Raw genomic sequence first — 24057 nt, 5'->3', positions numbered from 1 at the left:
GGTCGTCACGCAGCGGAGGGCGGATCCCAGGTCCTGGTTGGCCCGCTCTGACTGGCCGTTGGTCTGTGGGTGGTACCCGGAGGAGAGACTGACCGTGGCCCCCAGGGCCCGGCAGAAGGCCTTCCAGACTTGGGAGACGAATTGAGGGCCCCTGTCGGAGACGATGTCCACCGGGATCCCGTGGAGGCAGAAGACGTGGAGCACCATCAGGTCCGCGGTCTCTGAAGCAGAGGGGAGTTTGGGGAGAGAAACAAAGTGCACAGCCTTCGAGAAACGGTCAACAATAGTGAGAATAACTGTTACCGTGTGAGGGAGGAAGGCCGGTGATGAAGTCCAGGGCGACGTGCGACCAGGGCCGACCCGGAACAGGGAGCGGATGGAGGAGCCCGGCGGGCTCAGACGGTGCATGCAAGGACGAAGGCGCGGGTGTCCTCCCTCATGGAGACCCACCAGAAGTGCCGCTTCAGCAGGGACAGGGTACGGTCGATCCCAGGATGACAGGCGAACCAGGAAGCGTGAACCCACTGGAGCACCTGGGAGCGAACAAGGTTGGGGACAAAAAGCCGGTTAGGTGGGCCGTTACCTGGGTCCGGCTGGACACGTTGAGCCTCCCTGATGATGGACTGGATCTCCCAGGTGGCGGCGGCCACCAAGCAGGAGGAGGAGAGGATGGTGTCAGGGTGTGCGGGACCCTCTTCGGGGACAAACTACCGGGAGAGAGCATCCGGCTTGGTGTTCTTGGAGCCTGGCCTGTAGGTCAGGGTGAAGTTCAACCTGGCGAAGAACAGCGCCCAGCGGGCCTGGCGGGAGTTCAGGCGCTTGGCCGTCTGTACGTAGGCGAGGTTGTTGTGGTCCTTCCAGACCAGGAAGGGGATCTCTGAGCCTTCCAGCCAGTGCCTCCATTCCTCCAGGGCTAGTTTGACTGCCAGGAGCTCCAGGTTTCCGATGTCGTAGTTGACCTCAGCTGGGGTCAGGCGGCGCGAGAAGAAGGCGCAGGGGTGCAGTTTCTGGTCGAGAGTGGAGCGTTGGGAAAGGACCGCCCCTACTCCGGTACTAGAGGCGTCCACCTCCACCACGACCTGGCGGGACGCATCCGGCTGGTCGAGGATGGGTGCACAGGTGAAGCGCCGGCGTAGCTCGGCGAAGGCGGAGTCCACTTTGTCAGACCAGACGAAGGGCACGGAAGGCGAGGTGAGTTGGGTGAGGGGTGCAGCGACCCAGCTGTAGTCCCTGATGAAGCGGCGGTAGAAGTTAGCAAACCCCAGGAAGCGTTGGAGCTGCTTGACGTTGGCGGGCCAGGGCCAGTCGGACACCGCCTTGATCTTCTCGGGGTCCGCCCGGATCTTGCCGCCCTCGATGATGTAGCCGAGGAACCCGATGGAGGAGACGTGGAACTCACACTTCTCCGCCTTGACGAACAGCTTGTTCTCCAGAAGGCGTTGGAGGATCCGGCGGACATGCTGGACGTGCTCCTCCATGGAGCGGGAAAAAATCAGGATGTCATCCAAATAAACAAAAACGGAGCGGTTTACATTTAGTCATTTAGCTGACGCTTTTATCCAAAGCGACTTACAAGTTCTGTACGACAAGACAGCAAGAAGGGTACAACTCTATCAGCTGAGTAACAATGGTTAAGGACATCACGGAGAACGTCATTGACAAGGGCCTGGAAGACAGCAGGGGCGTTGGTCAGCCCAAAGGGCATTACCTTGTATTCGAAGTGACCAAGCGGGGTCTTAAAGGCCGTCTTCCATTCGTCTCCTTCCCGGATGCGGACAAGGTGATAGGCATTCCTGAGGTCCAGCTTCGTGAAGATGGTGGCACCTTGCAGGGGCTCAAAAGCAGAGTCAATTAAAGGCAGGGGGTACTTGTTTTTGACTTCTTGGAGACAAAGAAGAACCCTGCACCGACAGGAGAGGAGGAGGGAGTGATAATGCCTGAGGCCAAGGACTCGTGGACGTACTTTTCCATCGACTCCCTTTCTGGGCGTGAGAGGTTGAACAGGCGACTAGCGGGGAGTGGCGCCCCTGGGAGTAAATCAATAGCACAGTCTTATTGGCGATGATGAGGCAGGGAGAGAGCCTGTTGTTTGCTAAATACAGCCTTTAAGTCATGGTAGACAGGAGGAATAGCAGACAGGTCAATGGTTTCGTTGGGAATTGTAGGCAGGCTACGTGACAGTGAGCACTCCAGCTGGTCACTAAGCCAGTAGGCCAGTTTATGACAGGGTTGTGTAATTTGAGCCAAGGCATGCCAAGGACAATGGGATTGTGGGGAGAGCTGGTGACATGAAAACGAATACTCTCGCTATGGTTTCCGGATAACAAGAGGCGGAGGGGTACAGTGTGGTGAGTTATTTGTGTGAGCAGCTTCCTGCTCGAGCGAGCGTCACGGGGTATCGGCAGGGTGTCAGTAGCGATGTGGTAGTGGGAGACAACCCCAGCGTCGATGAGGTTCTCGCCGGCACCTGAGTCGACCAGGGCGGACAGCGGGAGTGATTGGCCATTGAGACACAGCGTGGCACTGAATTGCATGTTCGGACCGGAGCTGGGAGCAATATCAAGGCTCAGCGCGGACGGCGCTACAATGGGCTAAAGTTCTAAATCTACTCATGGGGCATACTAGTGTTTAGGTTGAGGCTTTGTTAGAAGATTAGGACCCCAACAACCACCCAAGAAACAAAGCAAACCACTTGATTTGAACACATCACACATCCCATCACACGGGATTCAAACACTTGCTGAGGCACTTGCAATAAATTAGACATTTCATCCCCCTGCCAGCACAAGAACATGAGGTGCATTTATTAGATCTGCAGCTACACACCCCTGTTACCTGAGACAATGTGTCTCCTGCGGAAACTGTGCTCCACTTGACGAAGAGTTCCTCCCCATCGGTAGTCCATCCCCATTCAACAACCGGGGGACAAGGGAGTTGTAGAAGGCTGTTCCCCCACAGCCATCCTGCCTGGAATGTAGCTCTCAACAGATGCTGTAGAAGTGCATCCTGGCTTGGGGGCAGGTCTCGCAGCTCATCTTTAACTGAGTGCTTGAACAGCTGGAATCTGAGTCCATCTATACTTGCACAGTCGTACAGTCCAGCCTTGTTGTACCAGCTCATTACCCAGGGTTCAATAACTTCCATGCTGTTCTTAACAGTCTCGATACTAGGGCAGCAACTGGATTTCGGGTAGGGCAAGTTCGAGTTTCCTGAAGAATTCCTGATCTTCCCGATTGATGATATCGACGTATCCAGTGTCAGACTTGATTACCTTTATATTATGCTCCCGCTTTTGATCACATGCAATCTTCGAAAATTGGTTACCCCTGGTGTTTAGTGCGAAAGAGCCTGATAGAAATTCCTTGAACAACTCTGGGTGTCTCCATTATAGCTCTTTGAGATCCTGAAGAAACACTGATGTCCATCTGGCATAGTGTGTATGATCAAGTGCAAAGTAAAGAGGAATGAGCTGCTCAAGTGCACTGATCATCATGATGAAGTTGGCCTCCCGAAAGGATCGGATGAAGATACTGTAAGAACCTTCTTGATTGCTTCAAGGACATTGGTCCAGTAGTGAAACATGGGGCTGTTTTCATTGGCCACTCAATTGCTCCAAATCAAACTGTTGTCCTCTAGATGTTTTGCTGATCGGATCTACCCACTGCAACCTGGCCTGGGTTAAGATATCTTGTGTATGATACTGCTATTCTCATGACATGGAGCTGAAGCTGTTCGGTGTTGCTAGCATGGTCAATCACTGGCATGATGCAGTTGATTGTTTTGGGGACATCTGTCTTGTCACGCTCCTTTGAAGCGTGGTGTGAGGTCCAAGTTACAGGCTGTAATGCATCAGATCCAATGTTCTTCATAGCCGCCATCAAAAAGTCTTCCTCCTCTCCCTCCCATGCTCTTCTGAAACACAACTCCAAGCTCTGCGTCAAATTCCTCAACATTGACGGTCTGTACAGGGCGATGGGACTCCTTCGAGACCTTCTGCTCCACTACGCTCAGATATTCCTCCAACACGGTTTCCAAGCCTGGTACATCGAGGGTCAATGTCCCTAACGGATCTTCTCTCTCTTGATATGCCTTCCCCTGGTTCCCAGGGAAACTGCAGACAACTTATTGCAGTAGCATTGCAGTAGGAGATGAACTTTGTTCATTGATGTCGTCATCTGTGAATGTTGTGAATAAACCTTGTTTCAGGACGTGAGGAAGCAACTTTCCCTGTGATCTGAGGAAGAGGTATTTCATTGACAGGGAGATTTCAGAGTAGAAGAGTATGAATGTGTCAGGCCTAGTTAAAATGTTGTCTGTAACAAGTTTTTGTGTCTGTTCATTGAATAGAGCTTCAGTGTCAGATGTCCATTCACAGGCTCTTCAACAGATCTGTGCCTCTTTCGGATGACAGATTACGGTTGCTGTGAATCTTTGTTGGTTTTTGGTCTGATCCTGGTTTTGAAACCTACAGTCTGGCACATTTGTTCAAGGTGCATCGGAAAGTCTTGATATCTCACTGTTCCATCACAAAGTAGTGACATAAGCATCTTTAGTTTGAGATTGTTATTCGTCCGTAATCCGTAATCCCAGGCCAAAAATAGTCAGAAAGCTGTGTGCCTTGACTGTCTCTCCGGTTCTTTATGATTTCATCCCGAACAGCCTTTCTGACTTTGCAAAGTGAATCCAAAAACTCGCTGTTACTGATTACATTGTCCAAACTACCCTTCCTAATAACCCTGTAATGCGCCCCTGGCTCTTTCTGCACTACATTTAGGTCAAGGTGGCTGTTTTGCACGTACGTCCAGCCTGGCTATAAGCCCAGAGCGTTTTTTGAATTTCGCCCGTAGCCAAAACGGGCATGGCGGAATGGCTGAGATTTTTCACAAATATCTGAAAAAGTAAAGGTTTTAGAGTCTATATGTTTGTTCATAACACTAATATAAATGTGGTGTTTCCGCAACTTTTGAGCCCAAAATCAACTCTCTGCGACCTTCAGGAGCCAAGATACAAAATTCCAGGCCTAAAACGTGGGGACTTCGCCTAGCAAATTTTTTGGGCTCCTTGCATTTTTTTTGTTTATCAGGCCCTAAATGAACAGAAAAACATTGGCTCAAACGTTAATAATTTTTTGCAGCCATTTTGCCTAAACTGACCAGACTAACAAGGAGATAGGTCATCACTAGGAAGGATACAGCCATGGGATCATGCTTACATGGCAAGTAAATGTATTCCCACTATATACTACTGAAAAAGTATTACACTACAAGAGAACGGAATTAAGATAAAAAAAGATAAAAAGTTACATCCCAATCTCAATATCGTCTAAAAATAAATAAAAATCACAATATATTATGTCTATATTGTTGGTGGTAGTTGGGTATCTCAAACCTTGCCCTCTTTTAGTAGTGATTGGAGGTAGGTCCATTGAAGTGACATGTCCTTGTTCCTGGCCTCTAGATCCCTGCATGGTAGTGGTTCCTCCATGTATGAGCGAGGCAGACCGCTACAGCCTGGAGGCCCTGAGGAACATCCACCAGATGATGGATGATGACCAGGATGGAGGGATCGAGGTGGAGGAGAGCGTGGAGGTAGAGAACTCAGTCCTCTTTTAACCTTTATAGTGTTTGTACAGCTGGTGGTGTGTGTGTGTATACCTTGTTTATTTGGAAAAAACAGGACAATTTCAAGACTCCACACTCACAAGATCAGGACACACTGCCAAATGAGGACATTTTGACATCCTGATTTTCAGGAAAATGATAGTGGAAAGGAAAATGAGAAGGGGATGTTTCGAGGACGCCAACCTGGTGGAGTGGCCTCTGAAAGGGGGACAATATTAGCCTTCGACCGAGCCTCCCAACAGAGTGGCCCGTGACAGTCTCCACTCAGTGGAGAGGCAGTGTGGGAGCCGACCTAGCTGACGCACCCTCCAATGCCCAACATAAAAAAGGCAACAGTCTATTCATAGGCGCACTAAAGGCATCAGGTTTAATCCAATAAGAACACATACCAAAGTGCAGTAGGCCTATGAGCTCTCACGTTCACAAAAATAATATGAAACCAAGTAAAGATCCTCGCCTTAGTGAGTGCACAACAATTAACCAGCTATCAATCAGCAGTAGTTATTAAAGAAAATGTAGGTAACACAAGTAATTTTACTCAAATTTCAACAAATAAAATACTTCACCACACGAAAGAACAAAATGAGAATTACATGCATAGACTCAGAAACAGATTGGCCAGAAAACAAAAACAAAACGCATTTTCATGGATTTTCAAGTGCAGTGGCCTGCAGAAAGAGCGAGGGGGCAGATAGAGGGAGTGGAAGGCATATTCCCAGTAGGCCTGAGATTAATCATAATTGCAATTGCTTTTGCTTGGGTTTGTGTTGTTTTCTCTGTTATGTGGAGTCATGTTCTACCTGCGTTTAATTTAAAATTAATATATTAAAAACAGCACTAACCTGGTAGTAGCAATAATAATATTCCGGACGGCCCAGGTGGGCCGTCATGCACTCGAGCACACTTCGCAGCACGTTGCCCTCGTCTGTCGGCTTAATGCTACAGATGGGCCTGCATCTGTGCACAAAGCTCTGCAAAGTTTGCTGATTTGGCAATTGAAGACTGTTTAATGCGCAAGTCCCTTTCAATACCATGCAGTCTTTGGTGATATTTTGTCTTCACTGCTGTGAGAGCAGAGAATCCAGCCTTGCATAGATAGGTTGTGACGAAGGGCATTAAAAATCCTCACGGCTTGCATTGCTAGGTGTGGGTATATGCTGTCATTGCCTTGGTCCAAAAATCCACAAGTGGCTTTCGTTTGAACCGCAGCAGCAGAGCTCCATCAGATGGTCGATCAGCTGTTGCTGCTGTTGTAGTGACAGGAGGGGAAACTTCAAATGGGTTGAATCCACATCTGAGATGCATCCATAGGTGGGAAATATATCCGTAGCTGCTCAGCGAGTTGGTTGAGGTGTTCTGTTATTACTAGGGCTGTCAAAATTAATGCTTTAACTTGAGATTAATTTAAATTATTTAAAGCGTTAAAATAAATTAATCTAGATTAATCTATGGAGTGAAAAATCTTCAATCTTAGCGCCGTGGATATAAGAAAGAGGTCTAGCTGAGTCAATGTTGATGGTTTTGTTGAACATTTTCTATTTCACAGGAGATAAACTGTTTTCAAAGAAAGCTATTAAAATAGTCTTTGAATCTAAATATACAGTTTTCTTTGTGTTGATTTTACATTAATTCCATGATTTTACTCAAGTAAATATCTGTTACAAGCTTCGTTCTTAAGTAGAAAAATGCTATTTTTAATCTAGATTAATTACAGAAAATTGTGAGATTAATTCGTAAATTTTTTTAATCTATTGACAGCCCTAGTTATTACATTATGTTTTTGAATTATTATTAAAACATACGTCTTTAATTTAAAAGTTTCATGAATTTCATGATTTACACAGTGAAAATCCCCATTTGAAATAACGTATATTAGTTATATTTATTAGTAAAATAACACCATAGCACTGCCATTAGCCTTTTCCTGTCACGCACCCCCATGAGGGCGCTGGTGCGCGCACCACAGTTTGGGAATCGCTGAATTGTAGTGAAACAGAGACCCCATTCCAGGGGTAAGCAGAAAAAAACAGGTATCCAAGGCCAATAGGGTTTCTTCCCCCGACCCCTCAAAAAGAAGATCGAGCTATCATCCAGGAATGTGGCCTACTAACATTGGGGGATTGTTTCCGATGATGCGATCAGATTTAGAATGACAAGAGAGTACAATTAGCCAGGTGGATGGAGAAATGCAAAGGATACTCAGAAGTAGGCTTGGGCGGTATCATTTTTTTCACACCGTCATACCTTGATGACATAATACCCCGGTGTATATGGTATATGACGGTATGACTTTCATTTTCATCAGCGGGGGGGGGGGGCAAACCGTGTTACCAAGTAAACAAATCATTGTTAGCTCTCAGAATGGTAGTCAGAAGCCTGCACCGTTAGCGTTAGCATGTAGCCTAGCCATGGCAGACTATTTGATTCCTTAAGGGCTCGAAATTGCCTGGGTTTTGGTCATATGCTCCCGAAATGCTCCCGCTGTTTGGCTACTTCTATGTGCAGTGAAAACTACTCGAATGCTTTATAACCTTGTCATTGATTTAGTTCAGGGTAATCTAAGATTAGCCGCAGAGCTAACGCTAGTTAACGTGAGCTAACGCTAGTTAATCAAGCTCACAGAGAGAGATAAACAGCTGACAGCGGATAGTACAGGACGGTACAAATACAATAAGAAAGTGGGTGGGGGCTGTTGTGTAAACCTTGTACTCTTTAGTTCACATATAATAAGAGACGGATTATTTGCTTGCTCCACTAGTGCACAACAACACAAACCAACTATCGTTACCACAACGCTTTACGGTATTTTCACAGCACTGTCGCAACATTACCATAAAACGTGAACACCGTTGTGACCCACTTGCTCCACTAGTGAGGACTGGTCTCGCCCTCTGCTGGCGCGTGTGTGCACTACACTCAAAACTCCGTTTCACTGTAATAGAAACTGAAGCGCATCTGTGATTTTGACGGTTTTGACGGTATTGATTTTCAATACCGTCGGGATTTCTAAATACCCTGGTATACCGTAATACCGTCATACCGCCCAAGCCTACTCAGACTTATAAGCATTGCGATAAGAAGGGTTAGGGTTGGGTAGGTGTGTAGGACCCAGGTGCAGGACAGAATGAGCAGAGAGCAGGCAGGAGACGGCGGAATGCGATTCCAAAGGACTTTACTAGGAAACACTACAAACAGAAAACACTACAAACTGAAACTCAGCAAAGCTGGCAAAAGGGTGCAAGGTACAAAAGCTAACAGACGAATAACATTAACCACGACAGGAACAGGATACACAGGATACAGCATAGCAACCAGGATGACAGAGAAACAGTGTAGACAGCATAAACAGGATAACAGGACAATGAACCGACAGGGAAGACAGCGCACACCAGACATATATACACACACTAATTGACACATGAGGGTTGAGTGGAAACGAGACACACCTGGGAGGGAATACAGACAGGCAGACTACAGTGACACTAAAACAAGACTGATAACAAATACACACACACACACACTGGAGACATAACACTAAACCAGACAAGGGAATACAACAGGCAATAGGCACACAGGAAGGGACAGCATGATGGGGAGTACACTAAGGAATAATGATAATTTGACAAGACACAAGTGAATGACAAGTAGTGAGGGTAGATCTGGGAATTGTCAAGCAGGTGGGGGTAGAGGACCACGAATGGGTGGAGGATGAGAGGAGAGCTGTCCAAGAGAGAGTGAGGGAAGGTGATGTGCAGGGATAAGGGGAGCGGGGACCGGAGGGTTATGACACACACCTACCTATACCTACCTTCAGGATACAACCTCTGGAAGCAAGTTAACACTTTAATCGCCATGGGTTAAATTCATAATTTACCATCCCTCGCCAGCTCTATTTGTCTATGGAGAAGTTCCCCTTCTTTGCAGGGCTATAACTTTTTAAATTCTATTGCTACATTGCCATTATTATGGCCCATTCAATGTCCTATATGTATTGTTCAGGGTGTAGCAACGTTAAACTTTTTCATTCACATATTCATACAAAAATATGGTCTAAAGTATAAGTATGTTTTTATCGTTTTCTGCAGCTTTCTTCAGAACGTGATTTATAGCCCTAAATGCATTATATTGATGATCAAATACAGTTTGGTAGGAATCTGTGCGAGATGAAAAATTTCAACTGGACGTACTTCTAGAATGATCTACGTATGATCTGATGATGACCGGATGGGCGGGGGATCGTTTATAATTCCGTGGGCAGCGTTAGATGATTCATCCAGAGTGGGTCATATGTTCATCATAGCAGTTTATATGTAATACGTTAGAAAATAACGCTGAATCTTACCGTATGTTCCTCGCGCTGTTGGACGATCAGCGTGGAGTAGACCGTTTTCGATTATGGGATGTTGATCCTGATGAACCATTTCCAGGTTGTATAATACTATATACGTCCAAATAACGTTGTTTATTGAGTTAGGGCGAGCGATTGATCATCCAGTGTGTTGAGATGGAGTCCGGCTACCGATCGCGAGTGCCCGGAGCACATATGGATGAGCACTTCCTGTTTGGCGCGCCCCTCCCTCTTGGCCGATCTGCCGATCGGCCACCAGATGGCGCTCTTGAACCGTTAGACAGTTGAGTGGAGCTCACCAGTACATCTCAGGGCTCCGGAAAGGAAATATGATTTCGATGACAGATTTTTGAAATATTGACATCAAAGACGAGTTACGGCGTCTTCGGCAGAATGAGCATGGCTAGGAATGACGTCTTAACTCGTCCCCGGCGATCATAGTGTTAATGCACCGCATGAGAAATAATCAATAATATGCAGAAGAAAAGGAATTCAATATGTATTCAATGTACCTTCTTAAGTTACCTGGAAATGAGACAGAAGGAAGAAGAGAGAGGCTTTTAAAGGGGATAACGTGGGTGAAAGGGGCGACTGGCGAACAGCCACCAGAACCACATGGGTGGAGCTGTATGGTGGATTGGTTTGGTTTGGCCGCATAGGCGGAACCTAGGGGATAAACAGGTCAGCACAAGGGATGAGAAGACAGCGGTGGCACGTGTCATGGTGTGAGCAACCTCCCAAAACTCATATAATACTTAAATAGTTTGACGAGCTATTGTAGTGTGATGGTTAAGGTTATGGTTATGGTTAACACATTCTGTGCCAAAAACGTAAAAAGTAGTTTTTGGATTGTTTGATCTTTTTACTTTGACCCTGCTGTACAGACTTGCCCAGAGCGATCTGCATCATTTTCGACCATCCCCACACACGAACGCTGTTTCTTGCCTCCCACAAGCCGGCTGCAATGTGGACTAAGTCATACATACAGTAGCACAAGTCCCCTCCGGTACTTGAGGTAACAGCAGTCGCATCTTTTCACCTGCGCAGCTCGATCTCTCAGTGGCGAGGAGTAACGCATGGGAGGCTCACGCTGCCCCCGACACTTCCTGATTCTACTGTGCAGGCGCACCAACCGACCTGTAGGAGTCGCTGTCCACAACGCCCGATCCCCACCCATCAGTTTCCCACCCCCTAATACGGCCAATGTGTATTAGTACGGACGACCAGTTAAACTGAAAGCAAATGTGGAGCGCTGGGCTCGAACAGGCGAGCCCAGCGTCTCCAGATTTCGTGGCGAGCGCCTTGCCCACTACGCCACGTAGCCGCCCTGAAATGTGTATAGACATATACACTGGTAATCGCGATGTCGATGCGATCACTTGGAATTATTCTTCTTGGAATACCTTCTGGCTAAGGCAAGGTACATTCTATGTCTATTTTACAGAATCTGAAACGTGTTTTTCTAACGATCACAGTTCTGTGTTTCACCGGACGAAAAACATGCTTGGCAAACGCGATCATAGTTTTGAGTTAAAACGACCCCCCCCCCCCCCCCCCCCCCCTTGATGAATTTGTGATGATACATATATACATGTCATATACCTTTGATTTGGGAGTATTCAGGGGATCAGCCAGAACGGTTTGGGCTTATTGCACATAACACGTTTTTATCTCGCGATCTATGAAAAAAGACTGTATTATCTTGGAAATGCGCAATGTTTAGCGCATAATAAACTACAAACTACAGTGTGTAGAAAGTACAAACTATTATTCCCATGCTGGACTACAAGTAATGTTTGTCAAAATGAGCCACACCGTGTCTCTACAGCATAGGTGTCAAACTCATGGCCCGCGAGCTTTGGAAAAAAAAAGAATAATAAAAAAAACGTTTTTTTTTAATTTATTTTTTTATAAACATTAATCTTGGGTTAAAAAATAGCGGCGTTAAAATAATTGTGGGTTAATGCGTTAATAAAGCTTTAACTTTGACAGCCTTAGTTATTACACATTCTTACACATACATGTATGTTGAACATCTGAGGTATTGATGAAGTAACAAAGGAAAAAAGCCAAAAGCACTTACTCCTCAGACATTATTTGACAATTTTACAGCCCAAAATACAAAAAAGATCCAGGCGGAATAGGTAACAAAGGGTTGAAGAAATATTGTCTGAACTGTCAGATGCAAACTGGCTGTGTGACATAACCGAGCATCTCGCTCAATTGAATAAGAAGCTGTAGGGACGCAAACAAGTCCCACCCAAAACTTGACCAATATAGTTGTGAACTGAGACAACCCTTATTTTGTTATTTTTGAGTACAGTTACAGTTGTGTGTTCATGCAGACACATAATAGCAATTTCATTACGAATTGAAAATGGTGGACCCTGATGTAAACAAGTCGAAAGTCTTTCTCTGGTCTGCATCCCCTTAACAATTGTGTGTATTGAGCTGTACTGTACTCACGAGGACGTCCCACATTAACCTACGTGGACGTACTCAGGAGCGATGCGGGAACAGAAAGCACCGGCGAGCTAGCCAGATGCATGGAGGATCGGGATGACTGGAAGCACCGATGGAGGGCCCGTCCGAGGACGACCTAGATAGATAGTACTGTACCCATTCTGCAATCTGTTAATTAAAGTTAATTAAACTATCTTCTATTAGTTGGATGTATGGCCTCTGCAAGGTTGTGTGCAGCCATTTGTTTTTGTAACATCTGCTACATCTGTCCCACGTGTTCTTTGCAACTTAGTTGTTAGTTCTGCCCCTCTTGACTGTGACAAAAAGGTTTTGAACAAACTTAATGTCATAGCTTGTATTTGATGATCTTCTTCTTTGTTATTTACTTGAATGGTTTGATCATGGAGTAATATGGGGTTCTGATAAACTAAAATTATTTGTTAAAATAACATAAGCTAACATATTTTTACATCTATGCAAATGCATATGCAATATGTATAACTTGAATAAGTAATAAATACAGAAACAACATGTTTAACAATATGTAAATGAGTAGCTACATTTATTTTACATTACATTAACATGTATACAGTCTTTGGCCCTTTGAGGGCAACCATAATGCTGATGTGGCCCTCTGTGAAAATGAGTTTGTCACCCCTGCTCTACAGCTATAATACAGAACACACACACAGCTTCGCAAACATAGTGCAACGACCACGGAAACGACTAGAAGGCTGGCATTCTAAGGGTAATGATAACCGAATTGCCGAATTAAGGTTAGGGTTATGGTTATGGTTATGGTTAGGGTTAAAGTTATGGTTATGGTTAAGGTTATTGTTAGTTACAGAATGCATGTAAGTCTATATAGACAGGTTATATTATTGTATAGCTTACGCTCTGCTCGTAGTGGAACCTTATCCCTTTCAATCTAATTCTGAATAAAATGTCTCCACATGTACACACCCATCCGCCTGGCCACACCCACATCCGCTCCTCTACATAAGTGGGGACGTGGCCATACTAACAGCTCCTTCCCTATTTTCACCACTGACAAGTGTCTGTATACACCACTTGAGTTTAGTACTGTAGGCGCCGTAATGGAGGTCTCTTTATTATGATTCAGTATTCTAGTTTTGTTGTATTATTAGTCGTACTGTCACTTTAGGTGGTGGGCGTGCTCACGGGGGTGTGGCGCTAATGGGAGCGTCTTATGGAATTTCATTCACCTTTTCACGTTGACAGTTCACAGAGGTTTGACAGTTCTCGGAGAGAGGGGGTGAGAGTTAGGAGAGCATATTTTCTTTTGACCTCAATAACGCAATACCGCAAAGTGCAAATCGTATTTTGTTTGTCTCATGATGAAGCGAAAGAATAAATGCCTTAAAAGTATTTCCTGGACGTGGAACGGAGTTATTTCATGTCGCGCGTCAATTGTTTGAACTCCTTCGCTCAGCCCCTCGGCACTACCTGTCAATGACACTGACAGTATACTGCCGCAACATAGTCAAAAGAAAATTTAAGCAAGCAAACAAAAGCGTTGATAAGAAGGAAATCAACAATATTGACATTACGGATTCCTCGAGTTGCCTCGGGGCGCTGATCTTGAGGGCATCACTGAGACGCTTGGATCATCGCTGCATTGGAGGAGCGCGCCATCACTTCTGAAAGCCTGACACGCAGACCAGCAATAAGAAGCTAAGTAAATTGTTTTATTCAACTGTGAAGCCTTTCGTGTTAAAGAACACAGTGTGAATTAGTTACTTTGCTTGTCCATTGGGGATCGGTTTGTTGACTGGCTGCGTCGTCTTGCGCTCATGGACGTTGCGCGGCCTAAGCGGCAGCTAATTGATTGATGGATTGATTGTTCATTAAAGAGGACTGTGGATTATTGAATAATTGCACCTGAGCACATTGAAAAATGGCATCGGGAGGATCAACTGTTGATACTAATGGCTCATCAAAAACGGATGGGAAGAAAAGAGAAATTAAACTCACTGCCAAAGGCATGGCCTATAAATTGAAGACACTTCATAGTGAACGTCACGCAAATGTTCGCAAAATGAAAGGTCTTATGAAGGTATTAAAGCAGCTTATGGACGATAATGACAATGCTTCACAGGTGCAGTCTGAATTGGACAATTTGAACCAAATGGTTGAAGATACCACTCTGTTACACAAATCCGTAATCTCTTTAATTTCTGAAGAGGAACATGAAAAACAAAACGAATGGTTTGAAACAATATTAAAATGCAAAAAGGGATTCATGGATGATGTAAGGCAGTGGCTTTCTGAAACTGGGAGACAAAAATACAGTACAAGTGCCAATGTTTGTGTACATGATTCCCCCATACCTGTAACACAGCAAGTAACTCCTGTTGAAATACCTGATGAACACTGTGATGTAATTAAAGCTGATGATGATGAAATCAAACCAAGTGACAGTGTGTCAAATTCTGGAAGCAGAGGTTCAGCCTATCGAAGCTCTGCTGGGCCTAGGTCTAACATCTCAATCACGTCTTCCGCACGCAAAGCTGAATCTGACATGGCCGCTCTAATTGCAAAACAAAGGCTATTAAAAGATAAGCACGCAATAGAGCAAGAGGAAGAAGAAGAAGAGGAGCTGCTAAGGAATAAAATGGTACAATTAAGAACGCAGGAAGAAGAGCAAGAGGAACAGCTAAGGAAGCAAAAGGAGCAAAGAAGGAAAGAGGAAGAAGAGCAAGAGGAACAGCTAAGGAAGAAAAAGGAGCAAAGAAGGAAAGAGGAAGAAGAGCAAGAGGAACAGCTAAGGAAGAAAAAGGAGGAACTAAGAAAGAAGAAGGAGCAACTTGAACTTGACATGGAAATAGCTTCAGCAGCGGCTAAAGTCAATGTGCTAAGAGGCTCTGGAGGATCTCGTATTTCAACTAATATGTCTGTTGTATCTGATGGCATGAGCTCTTATTTCCGAAGAGGACAAAGGAATGTTCAGACACTCAGTACTGAAGCACAAACCACTACAACCACAGATCAGAATCTACAACCACAACCCGAATTGTCAAGACACACAGGGGTCAAGGGACAAAGGACGTTACAGTGCCCTCAAGCACAGCCACGGATTCAGCACCAAAGCGTTCACCCTGCACCACAACAAGCAATCAGCAGCAGCAACATAATCACTGTTTTAGAGAAACAGAATGAAATAACAGCTTTGCTAGTCCAACAACAGTCTCTTTCATTCTTGCCTAAAAGAGACATTCAAATTTACGATGGTGACCCTTTACATTTTCACACCTTCATAAAGTCATTCGAACACAGCATTGAACAGAAGACTGACAACCATATGGACTGCCTGTACTTCCTTGAACAGTTCACTAGGGGGCAGCCTCGTGAGCTTGTCAGAAGCTGTCAGCATATGGCTCATGACCGAGGGTATGTGAAAGCTAAGGCTTTGCTACATGAGCACTTTGGGAATGGACATAGAATTGCTTCTGCCTACATGACCACCAATAAAATCAGAAGATGTCAGAGCTCTGCAAGCATACAGTCTCTTTTTGAGAGGATGCTGCAACGCCATGGAAGAAGTGGAAATGATGTACGAGTTGGACATGTCTGCCAACATGCTAGCCATCATTAGAAAATTACCTTACAAGCACAGGGACATATGGAGAACTGTGGCCTGTGACCTGCAGGAAAGGCGTGGCCATAGAGCTAGATTTCCTGACATTGTTGACTTCGTTGAACGACAGGTGAAAATTGCAAGTGATCCAGTGTTTGGCAATATACAGGACACACCATCAGCAGCAGCACCTAAGGATGTGAGGAAGTCCAGCAATCAACCATATACAAGGGCAAAGGAAAGTAGCTATGCTACCACCATTGCAACAATTGAAAGGAAAGAGGAACCTGGAACAAAGATGGAGAGAAGTTCATCTGGTACAAGGTCTTGTTGGTTCTGTGGAGGTGGACACACATTGGATATGGGCTTTCTATTGGAAAGGAAGGCGCATAGCGAGAAGATTGACTTCTTGAGGGATCATAATTTGTGTTTTGGCTGTTTGTGCATTGGGCACATAAGTAAAGAATGTAGGCAACGCCTCTATTGCAAAATATGCAATTTCAGACACCCTAGCATACTTCATATCTACCAAAGAGAGAAAGGAACAGATCAAAGGCCAGCCAAAAGAGAATCGGAGACAGCAATGGGCAGTGCTCCGATCTCTGTACAATCCAGTGGTCTTACAGGGGCCGGTGAGCAGGACTGTACACTCTCTATAGTACCAGTACAGGTCAAATCTAAAAAGGGACATGTTACAATGATTACCTATGCCTTCCTGGATCCCGGTAGCTCAGCATCTTTCTGCACTGAGCGGCTGATGAACAAGCTGAACGTCACCGGAAGAAGAACAAGCATTCTCCTTCGGACTATGGGCCAGGAGAAAGTGGTTAGAAGCCACGTTGTTTCTGATCTGGAAGTGGCTGCACTAGACAGTGACTTGTTTTGTGAGCTGCCTGACATTTACACACAGGAAAGCATGCCAGTCCACAGAGGCAACATTCCAAGACAGAAAGACCTTCAAAGATGGCCTCACTTGGAACATGTTTACATTCCTGAGATTGACTCTGGGATAGACCTGTTGATAGGAACCAACGTTCCCAAGGCATTGGAGCCATGGCAAGTTGTTCGGAGTGTGGACAAGGGTCCATACGCAGTCAAGACTGTGTTAGGTTGGACTGTGAACGGACCCCTCAGAGGAAGTGGAAATAATGAAACAACTTGTGGACAGCCAGATATCACAGTCAACAGGATCTCAGTTGCGAGCCTTGATGAACTATGGAGGCGGCAGCTAACGGTTGACTTCCCTGAATGCAGTCAGGATGAGCAGACAGGGTTGTCAAGAGAAGACTGTCACTTCATGGAGTGTGTTACAAAGTCTGCTAAATTGATGAACGGCCATTACAGTATTGGCTTACCTTTGAGGGAAAAGATGTAAAGATGCCAAACAACAGGAAAGTGGCAGAACAGCGTACCCTAAGCCTCAAAAGGAGGTTTGATAAAGATGCTTTATTTCATGCCGATTACACTGCATTCATGAATGACATAATTTCCAAGGGCTACGCAGAGGAGGTGCCGGCTGAGGATCTGGAACGCAGCGACTCCAAGGTATGGTATATACCACACCATGGTGTATACCACCCAAAAAAGAAAAGGATCAGGGTCGTATTCGACTGTGGAGCAACATTCCAGGAAACAACGTTGAATGCACAGCTCCTACAGGGACCAGATCTTACCAGCACACTGATTGGAGTCATGACCCGATTCAGAAAGGAGCCTGTTGTACTCATGGCAGACATTGAGGCCATGTTTCACCAGGTCAAAGTACCAGCTGAGGATGCAGATCTATTGAGGTTCCTCTGGTGGCCGAATGGAGACCACAATCAGAACCTTGTAGAGCACAGAATGGTCGCACATTTATTCGGAGCTACATCCTCGCCAAGCTGTGCAAACTTCGCCCTCAGGAAGTGTGCAGAAGATCAACGGGAGCAATTCAGCCCTGAAGTAATTGACACTGTTCTGCACAACTTCTATGTTGATGATTGCCTTGTATTAGTGGCTTCTGATGAGGAAGCAGTAGCACTCTATCAAAACCTTCGTGCCCTTTGTGCTAAAGGGGGCTTTCAGCTCACAAAATGGATCAGCAACAGACGGACAGTGTTGGCTGCTATACCCACCCAAGATAGAGGGAAGGAAGTGAAAGATCTGGACTTGGACACAGACGCACTCCCCATGGAGAGAGCACTTGGCGTGCAGTGGTGCGTTCAGTCTGACACCTTTAAGTTCAAGATCATGATCAAAGACAGACCCTTAACCAGAAGAGGGATCCTCTCCACAGTCAGTTCAATTTATGACCCCTTAGGAATCTTGGCACCCGTGGTCTTATCCGCCAAAAAGATCCTTCAGGAGTTGTGCAGGAAATAACTTGGCTGGGATGATGCTATACCAGCTTCAGCCGCACAGGAGTGGACATGTTGGCTGAAGGATCTCCATCTGCTTGAGGATTTTAAAGTTGACAGATGCCTGAAACCGCTGGATTTCGGGGAAGTGACCTCTGCTCAGTTACACCACTTTGCAGATGCAAGCGAAAATGGCTATGGAACAGTGACTTACCTGTTACTGCATAACGGCCACAGACAAACACACTGTGCTTTCATAATGGGGAAAGCCAGAGTGGCACCACTGAAAACGATCACTATCCCTCGCATGGAGCTGACTGCAGCCACGGTTGCAGGTCGTATGGACAAGATGTGGAGGAAGGAGCTGCAAATGCCACTTCAGGACTCAATCAGGAATGAGACCTCCAGGTTTCGAACTTTCGTAGCCAACAGGGTTTCAGAGATACTCAATGTATCAAAACCGTCTCAATGGAACTATGTGAACACCTCGAGCAATCCCGCAGATTCAGCCTCCAGGGGACTCAAAGTGGAGTCGTTTCTGAAAGATGACACCTGGTTGTCTGGGCCTCCGTTTCTCATTGGGCCTGAAGAGGACTGGCCTGTAAGCCCAGATGACTCTGGAAGTATCTCCTCAGATGACCCTGAGGTCAAGATAAGTTTGATGGTGAATGCCGTGCAGGCCGAAGAGGAGATTGATTCAGTAACCCGCTTGATTAATCACTTCTCCTCTTGGATTCATCTGAAGAAGATTGTTGGTTGGCTCCTTAAGTTTAAGAGCCTGCTACTGTGTCTTAGTAGGAAGAGGAAGCAATTAAACGAGACTCTTGCCCAGTCTGGCTTGGATAAAGTCCAACAGGAAAGAGAGATGAAGAAAGAAATGCAGAGTATCAAGACTCATGCCGTCAGTGAATCTCTCTCAATTGAGGAACTCAGGGGAGCAGAGATGGAGATTATCCGCTTCTGTCAAAGGAAGAGGTTTCCAGATGAGTTCAACAGCTTACGAAGAGGAGAGACTGTGAGAAAGACAAGCCACATCTACAAGCTCAATCCATTTCTTGAAGACAGTGTTCTGAGAGTTGGAGGACGACTTAGTAGATCATGTATGCCTGAAGAGTCTAAGCATCCTGCCATATTGGCAAAAGATCTTCATATTTCGGATCTCATTCTTCGGCACATACATCAAGAAGTGGGACATGGTGGTCGTAACCACATGTTATCTAACCTGCGCCAAAGATATTGGATCCCTGGTGCTAGCGCAGCTATAAGGAAAGTCCTGTCTAAGTGTGTTGCTTGTCGGCGACTGCATGCAGCTCCAGGGCGCCAGCAGATGGCAGACTTACCGCTGGACAGAGTTTCTCCAGATGAACCTCCATTCACTCGTGTAGGAGTTGATTATTTTGGACCCTTCGAAGTTAAGCGAGGAAGGAGTGTAGTGAAGAAGTATGGAGTTCTCTTCACATGTTTATCCATAAGAGCCATCCACATTGAAGTGGCATCATCATTGGATACAGACTCCTTTATCAATGCTCTTCGACGCTTCATAGCAAGACATGGACAAGTCCTGGAATTACGCTCAGACAACGGAACCAACTTTGTTGGAGCTGAGCGTCAGTTGAAGGAGGCAATGGAACATTGGAATCTTGCTCAAATTAACAACACTCTCCTTCAGAAAGGCATCAAGTGGGTTTTCAATCCCCCTACTGGATCACATCATGGAGGAGTATGGGAGAGACTGATAAGGTCTGTGAGGAAGGTCCTGAACTCTTGCCTGAAGGTGCAAAACCTCGATGAAGAAGGTCTTCACACAGTCCTTTGCGAAACAGAAGCTATCATCAACAGCCGTCCCATCACTAAAGCATCTACTGACCCAAACGATTTGGAAGCCCTTACTCCTAACCACCTTCTGCTGCTTAAAACCATGCCATCTTTGCCACCAGGACAGTTTCAGAAGGAGGATATATATGCTCGTCGCAGATGGAAACAAGTGCAGTATATTTCTAACTTATTCTGGAAAAGATGGGTCAAGGAATACCTACCTCTACTGCAGGAACGTCAGAAGTGGTCAAGTGTCGAGCGCAACTTCATTGTTGGCGATATTGTGCTCATAATTGATGACTCGGCACCTCGCAACTCATGGCTTACAGGAAGGATTGTGAAAGCTATCCCAGATAGAAGAGGACTTGTCCGTCAAGTACAGATAAAGACGAAGACCAGCTATCTGGACAGGCCTATCACCAAGGTTTGCCTTCTACAGGAAGCGGAAGAGCCATGAAGACATCAGATGTTCATATTCATTGAACCCCATAGACTGACACATAGATACACAACCATAGACTGACACATAGACATACACCCATAGACTGATACATAGACATACACCCATAGACTGATGCATAGATATACACCCATAGACTGATACATGGAGACGTGCACCCATAGACTGATACATGGAGATATACACTCATAAACTGACTTTGCCACTTTGGATTACAGTTTTTTGTTTTTTCTGACTTGACTGACCTAGCGATCATAAAGATCCCTCCTTAAGGCTATGTGCTAGTAACCTCTGGCCCTAGGATACGATTAAGAAAGAAGAAAAGGACATTTGCGAGAAAATTATAAAAAAAAATCTAAAAAAAAAAAACTTGTCAATAATTGTGCCTTATATTTAATGTTTTTCTTGTATGCTCCTACATAATTTACAATTGTGTAGTTATTACATGTGAATAATTAGGGGCCGGTAACCAAAGAAGCTATTGTTTGAGTAATTAGGGGCCGGTAACGAAAAATAACTATTGTTTGAATAATTTAATGTTTTTTCCTGTAGGCACCTACATATTTTACAATTGTGTAATTATTATATTTGAACAATTAGGGGCCGGTATGTAGGCGCCGTAATGGAGGTCTCTTTATTATGATTCAGTATTCTAGTTTTGTTGTATTATTAGTCGTACTGTCACTTTAGGTGGTGGGCGTGCTCACGGGGGTGTGGCGCTAATGGGAGCATCTTATGGAATTTCATTCACCTTTTCACGTTGACAGTTCACAGAGGTTTGACAGTTCTCGGAGAGAGGGGGTGAGAGTTAGGAGAGCATATTTTCTTTTGACCGCAATAACGCAATACCGCAAAGTGCAAATCGTATTTTGTTTGTCTCATGATGAAGCGAAAGAATAAATGCCTTAAAAGTATTTCCTGGACGTGGAACGGAGTTATTTCATGTCGCGCGTCAATTGTTTGAACTCCTTCGCTCAGCCCCTCGGCACTACCTGTCAATGACACTGACAGTATACTGCCGCAACAAGTACCGAAATAGTTGTTTGAAAGGAGCTACGTGGACATTGTATCTTATTTTTCTCTCTCTCGCCAATTTACGAGAAAAGCTACGACATAATGTTTGCACCTTCGGAGGGTTTGGACCCTCACAATGTCACCCTTCACCAGCGCTTCTCCATTGCCACTTCCTCTGTGCGTTGTGGGGCGTCTCTGGCTCCGCGGTCGTGGCGGTCAGATATGCCCGGGCGGCGCCCGGTGGTGAGTTTGCCTCTCCGAGGGGCCCTGGTTCCCCCGCCAGTGGACAGTAGGCCGACAGCTCCTCTGGTGGCTGGGGATTTGCGACGCAGACTCTTCGCCTCTGCTTGCTCTCGTCGCAAGGCGGCGAGCTGCACGGGCGAACGGCCAGGCTTTGATGTTGTGCTGGAGCCGGACGAGAGTTCTCTTGCCTCGTCTCCATTTCCGATGGAGACTGAGGATCATATGGAGGGGGTGAGAGCTCTCTTGTTTGATGCCCCAGTGGAGACGTATCATTCTCCCCCTCAGGGTGTTGCAGGGAGTGTTGCGTCTCCTTGGGGTCCCTTGTTCTCTGGTGTTGGGTTAGAACCTCCGACCCTGAGACAAGATGCCCAGCTATCTGCCGCGTCGGATGGTGGCAGCCTCCCGTACGTGAGGGACGCGAGTGACGTGGAGGGAGGTACGCAAGGGGAGTTGCTTGCCTTGTTCCCCGAGCTCATGGCGGCGGCCGCAGCCGCTAATGGCGTTGCCGCAGCCTCTGCCTGCACCTGTTCCTGATGACATGATAGGTCATCTCTGGCAACGTCGTCCTGTGAGAGAGACGGGCGTTGTCTGCCCATTCTTCCCATCAATGGAGGCCTACGTGAAACAGGGACAGGTAATCTCCCGCATCACTGGCCTTACCCCCGCCTACATGCCAGTCACGCGGGTGGCGGGTTTGGTCCAGGGGCTAAAGGACGGGGTGCTTTGGCTTGATAGCCCGATCCATACTTTGTCCCGAAATGGTGTGGGAGCCGTTGCGAAAGCCGGTTCCCCAAGGGAAATCGGCTAGGCAGATGGCTAATTGGAGTGACCAGGTGTACATCGCCACGACTCAGAGCCTAGCTGCGACTTCCAACATCGCGCAACTAGCACGCTACATGTCGGGGATGATGGCGGGCGGGTCGGTATTGGATGACCATCAGCAATATCTTCACGCCCAGGCGGCTGGAGCCATCCTGCACCTAACCCAGCTGCAGGCGATAGAGGATTCCCCTGCTCACGGCCCCCCTCTCCGATGCTGGGCTATTCGGGTCGGCCATGCAGCAGATGACGTCAGCCTGCAGAGAGATGGAGGAGGAGCACTCTGTGCTCCAACCCCATTTCCCCCGACCCGATGCCACCGGTGATGTCCGGAAAAAGCAACGCCGGCAGAGGACCGCGACCGTTGCCTCCGCCACCACCGCCGCCGCTAATGGACCTTCGGCGAAGAAGGCCAGGAGTGGAGGGAGTGCCTCGTTTGCCGCAGCCAGCCGCCCCACGCCCGGAGGTAACGGTAGGGATCGACGTGACCAGGCTCCCCAGAACCGTTCCTCCGGGCCGGCTCCCAGTGGGGGCAAACACGCGCTGCACGTGGCAGGCGCCGCTAGCGACTCCCCTGTCCCCTTCCCCTCCCCAACATATAATTTTTGTTATTAAATAAAAGGTCCCTCCTGGTGAGGGACTGTTTTTTGTTACAAAATGTGTGTTTATTCACTATATATTGGGGATACAATGTATAAACCCTCACCTAGCTGTGGGCTTGTGTGTTTGCTTAGAGAGTAGGACAGTTTTCTTGAGAATTGTTTCTGGTCGCTATATATATGTGTGCTTAGCAAGGCCTGTGGCTCGCACTCGGTCGAAAGACTTGTCTTCCCTCATCATGAAGATTCTTCTTGCAGTAGTAAGAGTGAACTTTACCTTTTTTATCTGAGGGGGTTGTGTGTATTCTGTTACGTTTGGGAAACATGGCATCGAGTCCACAACCAGGTTAGAGTGTTAGCCTACAGAAGTAATCATATATGTAGCTTGTACTGAGGTCTTTGACCCTCTCTTTAAACGTCTGTGTTTTCTCTTTACTTGGTGAAGTACATAAACACGGGTGACGTGTTCGCACATGAGCCTAAAGCCTTGTATAAAAAACCCGTTCGCAAACGAGTTTATCGTCTGTGGCTGGCGTGCAGATGGTTGAGCTTATCCTAGTGAATATACGCTTTTTCATGTAGCATGCTAGGTAAACTGGTATCATCGCTGCTTGTTTGTTTTCATCGTATCCGGGTATGGGGTCATAAGGGGGTGAACTGATAAACCCCTCCCCCCTTTTTTCTGATTGGCCAGGGGGTTGGACCTCCTGTTCTTCGGTCTTCCTGTCACGCTGTTGGGTC

At 46.4% G+C, this 24057-nt stretch overlaps 1 protein-coding gene across 1 annotated transcript in view; it reads left to right on the top strand.

Moving 5' to 3' along the window:
• LOC311231472 (stromal interaction molecule 2-like) overlaps positions 1–24057 on the top strand; it is a gene marked incomplete at its 3' end in the record, with an annotated part of 56219 nt that overhangs the window by 3851 nt on the left and 28311 nt on the right. The window contains 1 exon segment of the mRNA XM_084318072.1: positions 5458–5588. Coding sequence (XP_084174198.1) covers positions 5458–5588 — 131 coding nt within the window.

Source organism: Notolepis coatsorum (genome assembly GCF_963971535.1).
Source record: "Notolepis coatsorum genome assembly, chromosome: 7".
NCBI classification, from domain to species: domain Eukaryota; kingdom Metazoa; phylum Chordata; class Actinopteri; order Aulopiformes; family Paralepididae; genus Notolepis; species Notolepis coatsorum.
Note: the sequence above shows the minus strand (reverse complement) of the source record. Positions and strands in the feature narration are given on the sequence as shown.